Source organism: Gadus chalcogrammus, chromosome 8 (genome assembly GCF_026213295.1).
Source record: "Gadus chalcogrammus isolate NIFS_2021 chromosome 8, NIFS_Gcha_1.0, whole genome shotgun sequence".
NCBI lineage: Eukaryota > Metazoa > Chordata > Actinopteri > Gadiformes > Gadidae > Gadus > Gadus chalcogrammus.
Genome location: NC_079419.1, coordinates 25963219 through 25969774, shown reverse-complemented (window position 1 = coordinate 25969774; position 6556 = coordinate 25963219). Strand labels below are relative to the sequence as shown.

General features: G+C 38.8%; 1 protein-coding gene across 1 annotated transcript; it reads left to right on the top strand.

Moving 5' to 3' along the window:
• The first annotated feature begins 1059 nt into the window (after positions 1-1059).
• On the top strand, positions 1060-2796 carry LOC130387965 (natterin-3). Its single transcript, XM_056597260.1, is given in 3 exon segments — positions 1060-1153; positions 1752-2276; positions 2279-2796. Coding segments are annotated over 3 exon segments (1137 nt in total).
• Positions 2797-6556: the final 3760 nt, after the last annotated feature.

Below are 6556 nucleotides of genomic sequence, written 5' to 3'. Positions count from 1 at the left end.
CTGATGTTCTGATCTGATGCTCTGGTCTGATGATCAGATCTGATGTTCTGATCTGGTGTTCTGATCGGATATTCTTATCTGATGTTTGGCTGTTCTAATCTGATGTTCTGATGATCCAATGTTCTGATCTTATGTTCTGCTGTTCTGATCTGGTGTTCTGATCTGATGTTCTGAACTGGTGTTCTGATCTGGTGTTCTGATCTGATGTTCTTATCTGAACAACACCCTGGTGTGTGTGGAGGGTGAAGCTCAGTCTGAGCAGCAATGCATTTAATGTCTGGGTCCGAGTGAGGGTCAGGCTTCCCGGACACCTATAGCTATAGTATAACATGTAGTATAACATTTTGTATAACATAGTACAACCTATAGTATTACATTTAATATAATGCTACGTTGTGTGGTGCATTTCATTCACATCATCGCTCATTATGATGCTCATACATAACGACTTACACAACATAATTTACAACGCTGCGCCCATGTCACCTTCCGGGCTCCATAGATATCTCTTTCTAAGAGTAACGATACTTTTGGAGACATCTAGATAGAATCTAATCAGACTTGACTACCTGAAGCTCCTTGATCACAGTATCTCTGTGTATCACAGGACATGTTGATCCTCTACCCCCTTATCTAGCTTCAGACGAATAGTATTTTTTTTTATTTGAAGTAACCAGGTAAGCCTATATAAACCTGGAGGTAAGGACAGGTGTCTGAGCAGGACACAGCCAAGACAAGGTGAGTCGAACCCCTGATAGACCTCTAGATAGATATATTATAAGAGATACAGACAGACAGACATGCACAAATATATATATATATATATATATATTATATATACATAGATACATGGATTAACCCTCTCCGATTGCGACCATTACCTTATTTGTTTAGACTGCTTCTGCTTGTACTTTATATTTCCCTTTTTATTTTTTTCTTATTTTAATATTATTTCTTTAATTTATTTTTCCTTTCACTAAATCCGTTTTGCATGAATTGGGAAAATAAAGATGGATACGCTGAGAGACATTGCGAACATGTGTTTCCTATTGCCTGCAGATGAGAGCGTGTGTGTTGCTGATCTTGGCCTTGTTTGGTCAATCGGGCGCGAAACTCAAAGACATCAAACTCAAAGAGAAGAGCTCCAAGACAGGTAGCCTTCTAAACACCTACACCCTCTATCCATCGACACAATCGACACACGTCTTTTTGATGTAAAAGCCTATATCCTTAGACATAACCAATAGTTCTTCTGGGTGAAATTCTGTCTCTACCTTTGTAGCGGTGCCAATTTCAAATCTTACAATAACATTTACAAGTCAATCACCTGTTGTTCTGATAAAATATGTCATAAATTATAATGACTAACCATATTCTATGATGCATACGCAATGTAGTGCAAATTGACTTGCTCTTTGCTCTGTAATTTTTATAGATCAGATTCTCAGACAGCATTTTTATAGCGAGGTAAGCACGCAGGCAGGTAGGTAGGAAAGCACAGGCATGTGGCTGGTTAAATTAATCAAACTAGAGTAAAGAGTAAAACGGTAAAGATCCATAGGCCTCCAACTTCTTTCAATGGTTTCCTATAGTCTTTCCAATTAGGAGCTTCTGGAATTCCATCACACAAAAAACTGCCTCATGCAAACAAAAAGGAAATTGCAATCATCAAATATGCAGTTTAAAATATCAACACCACATGGGTCCTACATGTTCTCATAGCCCCTGTGGTGTCCATCTATTCCCTGCAGCCTCCTCCCTGAACCCAACGGTCTACGATCGGGAGCCCGGGCTCTCTGGTAAGGGTGTGATGGCGGGGAGCCTCTTGACGCCACCGGTCCTGGAAGAGCAACCTTCCACCCCCTTTGTGTTCGGTGACAACGTTAACCTGGGCTGGCTGGCGTGGAACCAGTCGCTGCCCGACGGCGCAGTGGCCATCTACAACGGCTACACTGAGCGCACCGACTACGTCTGCAAGCACCAGTGCGAGGCGGGCTTCTACAGCCCCAGCCTGGGCCCCTACTGCCACTACCCCTACGCGGACCGTGGGTACCGGGCTGCTGACTTCCAGGTCCTGGTCAACAAGGACAACTTTGAGTTCCTGGAGTGGAAGAAGGACTCATACGGATCGGTGCCCAAAGACTCAGTGCGGACCTGCTCTGGCGTGGACATCTTCGTGGGGAAGAACAAGTACGGCCTGGGCAAGGTGGTGAGCCTGCATGAGGCCTTCTTCCTGCCCTGGGAGGGAGACGAGTACTGGTACAAGAAGTACCAGGTGCTGTGGTGTACGCCCTCAACGACGCGCAGATCTCCCAACACCCACCGGAGACCATGCGCATCTCAGGGGTCACCAACAACGATTGCCAGACAGTGACCAAGACGGTGACCATCTCCAAGAGCACAGAGACCGAGACCACCTGGAACATCGGCCGTGGCACCATGCTTGGCGTGAAGGGCAGCATCACCGCCAAGATCCCTCTGCTGGGCTCCGGCGGCATCGAGCTGGGCGGGGAGAAGACCCTCCAGTTTGACCGGGGCACCTCGGTGACGGAGGGCATCAGCCACTCTGTCTCGGTGGAGCTCAGCGTGCCGCCCAACCACTCCTGCCACGTGCGAATGGAGGGCCGCAAGTTCACCGCCGACATCCCCTACACGGCTCACCTTAGCCGCACCTACCAAGGTGGGGAGACCCAGTGGACCTCTGTCTCTGGGACGTACGACGGCGTGCAGATCGGCGAGGTGCGGGCGGTGGTGGACCGCTGTGAGGCGGTGGTGGACGCCAAGCCCTGTCCCTGAGGGCTGACACAGCCCAGAGTCATCCAGCCAGCATTCAGAAGAGCAGCTATTAACCACTGCTAGTGATTAGCTGTCTGTCTGATTGGCGTCATGGGTAATAATAAAAATATATCAAAAGTCATATTATGCTTTATAAAGTGGTGCTGTCATTATGATTTTTGAAGATGTCACAAATCTCGCTCTTAGTCAGAAAAGTCCAACAAATGAATCGAATAAGGAATCACTACTAGGGTTAGGGTTGATTGATTGATTGATTGATTGTCTTTATTTCTAACATGTAAGCAATAAAAAAAATATGATTATAAATCAATTAATGATTATCAATTGATTATTAATAGATGAAATAAAAAATAAAAGAGACAACAAAAAAAAACACAAAAGAAGTAAAATTTAAAAAAAAACTTTCTACATGCTCGAAAGGGGGTAGGAGGAAGTAAAAAAACGTATCTAGTGCTACCCCTTAATAGATACATTTAGCTTGGATAGATGTCACCAAAATGTCAGTATAATACAAGCTATAATAATGCATATAAATATGAATACAGAATAATTGTGTGTATATATATCTACGTATATATATCTAGGTATATTTATAAATAGTCAATATAATCACATACAGATATTGTAAACAATTATATATATAATTGTAAACAATTATATATATATATACTATAAACAATTCATATTACATTATAAATACCTATACATGTATATTATAAGTTACTATATATATAGATATTACAAATATATACACAAATACCATGTATATTACAAAACTACAGTCTCCATATGTCAATGTTACAGAGGCTTTTCTAAATTTCTGTACTTTGTGAAGATGATGTCTTTATATTTGTTTTTGAACTGTCTTATGCTTTGGCTTTTCTGTACTTCCACACTTAACTTATTCCACAATTTAACTCTGTAGATGCTGATACAAAAGCTCTTTTTCGTTGTGCGTGTGTGGTGGACCTTGAAGTTCAGCTGTCCCCTTAACTTATAACGTCCCTCCCTTTCAGAAAACATTGCCTGTATGTTTTTTGGTAGCATATCATTTCTGGCTTTGAAGATTGTTTGGGCAGTTTTGAATTCAACCAGATCTGGAAATTTGAGAGTTTTGGACTGTATGAATAGTTGATTAGTATGTTCATGATAAGTTACATTCTGGATTATTCTAATGGCTCGCTTCTGAAGAATACACAACGGTTGTAAAGAGCTTTTGTATGTGTTTCCCCAGATTTCTGAACAGTAATACAAATATGGTAATATTAATGAGTTATAAAGAATGTGGAGTGATTTATTATTCAGGAAGTGCTTGGCTTTGCACAGGACTGAGATGCTTCTTGGTAGTTTGGTTTGTATGTGTTTTATATGAGGTTTCCAGCAAATTTTGTCCTCAATGATTACCCCTAGATATTTGTTTTCATATACCCTTTCTAAGTTTACACCCTCTATTTGTACCTCAATGTTTTCCGATTTTTTACATTTTCCAAATATCATAATTTTAGTTTTATTTAGGTTTAGAGATAACTTATTTCTGTCAAACCATTTTTTAGTCTACTAATCTCTACGGTCAATGTGGACAGAAGTTGCTGCAAATTTTCCCCAGAAACCAGTATATTTGTGTCATCTGCAAAAAGTATGAATTTCAGAGATTTCGATACGTTGCAAATATCATTGATGTACATGTTAAATAACATTGGTCCCAGCACTGACCCCTGCGGACTGAACAATGTCAACCCCACACACAATGTCCAAGCATTCTGACTTAAATCCATCCATCATCACAAATTTTTGCCTTCTCTCTAAATAGCTCCTCACCCAATTCAAAACTACCCCCCGGATCCCATATTGTTCTAGTTTTGTAATTAATATATTGTGATTTATAGTATCAAATGCTTTTTTTAAGTCTATAAATGTCCCGATCACAAATTTCTTATTGTCCGTGGCGTTAGTGATTTCTTCTGTGAGTTCTGTTAAGGCTAGTGCTGTTGACCGGTTTGTTCTGAATCCATATTGACTGTCGGTGAGTAATTTGTATTTATCTATGAATTTCCATAATCTGTCATTAAAGAGTTTTTCAAGAATTTTAGAGAATTGTGGGAGCAGAGAGATTTGCCTATAATTTGTGAAGTGGTGTTTATTGCCATCGGTATGAGTTTGGCTGTTTTCATTTTATTAGGAAATTGTCCAGTTTGGAATGACAGGTTACAGATGTGTGGTAATGGTTTAGAGATACCCGTAATTACCCTTTTGACAGTTTTTATGTCAATGTCATCACAATCAATGGAAGTTTTGTTTTTGCATTTGTTTACAACATCTATAATTTATTTTTCAAGAACAGGATTGAGGTACATTGAGCTGGTGTTTCTCTTAATAGGTGTATCATCATTGGCTAAAGTAACTGTCATAGGTATTTTTTCCGCTAAATTTGGTCCAATGTTTACAAAATAATTATTAAACTGATTAACCACCTCTTCCATTTTATTTTATTTTTTTTATCATTTTCGCTGAAATACTGGGGGTAAGTGATATGTCTCGGGGTATCTCTAATCACATTATTTAATATGGTCCATATGCTTTTAATATTATTTTCTAATATTGTACTATAATATTATTTTTTACATATTCTGGAAATACTTGTTAACTTATTTTTGTATTTCTTATATTTATTTTCTGCTTTCTTAGTTCTGTGTTTGACAAATTCTCTATATAGAGTGTTCTTTTTTTTTACAAGCATTTTGTAATCCTTTTGAGATCCATGGGTCATTTTTATGTTTATTTTTTCTGCTGTCTTCCCTAACTGGACAATTATTATCATATAACTGTTTGAAAGATTTCCCAAACTTATCATATGCTATATTCACATAATTTTCTTTATATATTGAGTCCCAGTCATATGCAATCAAATTGTTTTCTAATGCAATCATAGATTCCTCTGTTCTGACTAGTCTGTATTGTGGTCTGATGTCTTTGGAGGTTTTATTGTAGTTGCAGTTATAGACAATAAATACAGGTAAATGGTCAGTGATGTCATTTATTAATAATCCACTTATTATGTTGTTATCTAGGACGTTTGTGAAAATGTTGTCAATTAACGTGGCACAGTGTGAGGTGATTCGACTGGGTCTAGTTATTTTAGGGTACAGACTAGGGATGGGCAAAATGATTCTTTTCCGGGAACTAGTTCTTTCAGTTCAGTTCACTATAACGATTTGTTTATTTGATTCGTTCGTTTTGATTCGTTCGTTACGTCAGATTACATCTTAAAAAAAATTAAAAATAAAAAAACTTTTTTTTATAATTTCTTTTTTTTTTTTTAATTGGTCGTGGGTCCGGATAGGACGTCAAGAGCGCAGTCCGCCGTTTTGGAGATGCCTGCTATATAGTATGTCGAATGTCCCACCAATATTTATACCACTTGCTTACTCTCTATATTTCATTCATGGTTTTACATTTATAATTTTATTTTACTTTAAATTGAATTCTTCATTGTTCAGGCATTACAGAACTTGCATGGTCATAAATAAAAAATACGAACTGCAGTTTAATTTCTTTGTTTGTTCTTAAATTGACGTAGAATGGAGCAAAGACTCCTGGGATTGGGAAATGCGTTTATCCAATAAACAGATGGAGGTCAAGTCTATTTTCGAAAAAATGTAGGGGGATATATGAGTCGAATGGTATGACCCAAGATACGTCAGAGAGAGAAAGCGCGCATATTCGACGGTACCGCCTTGTCATTGGTTTACCCAGGTGCCAT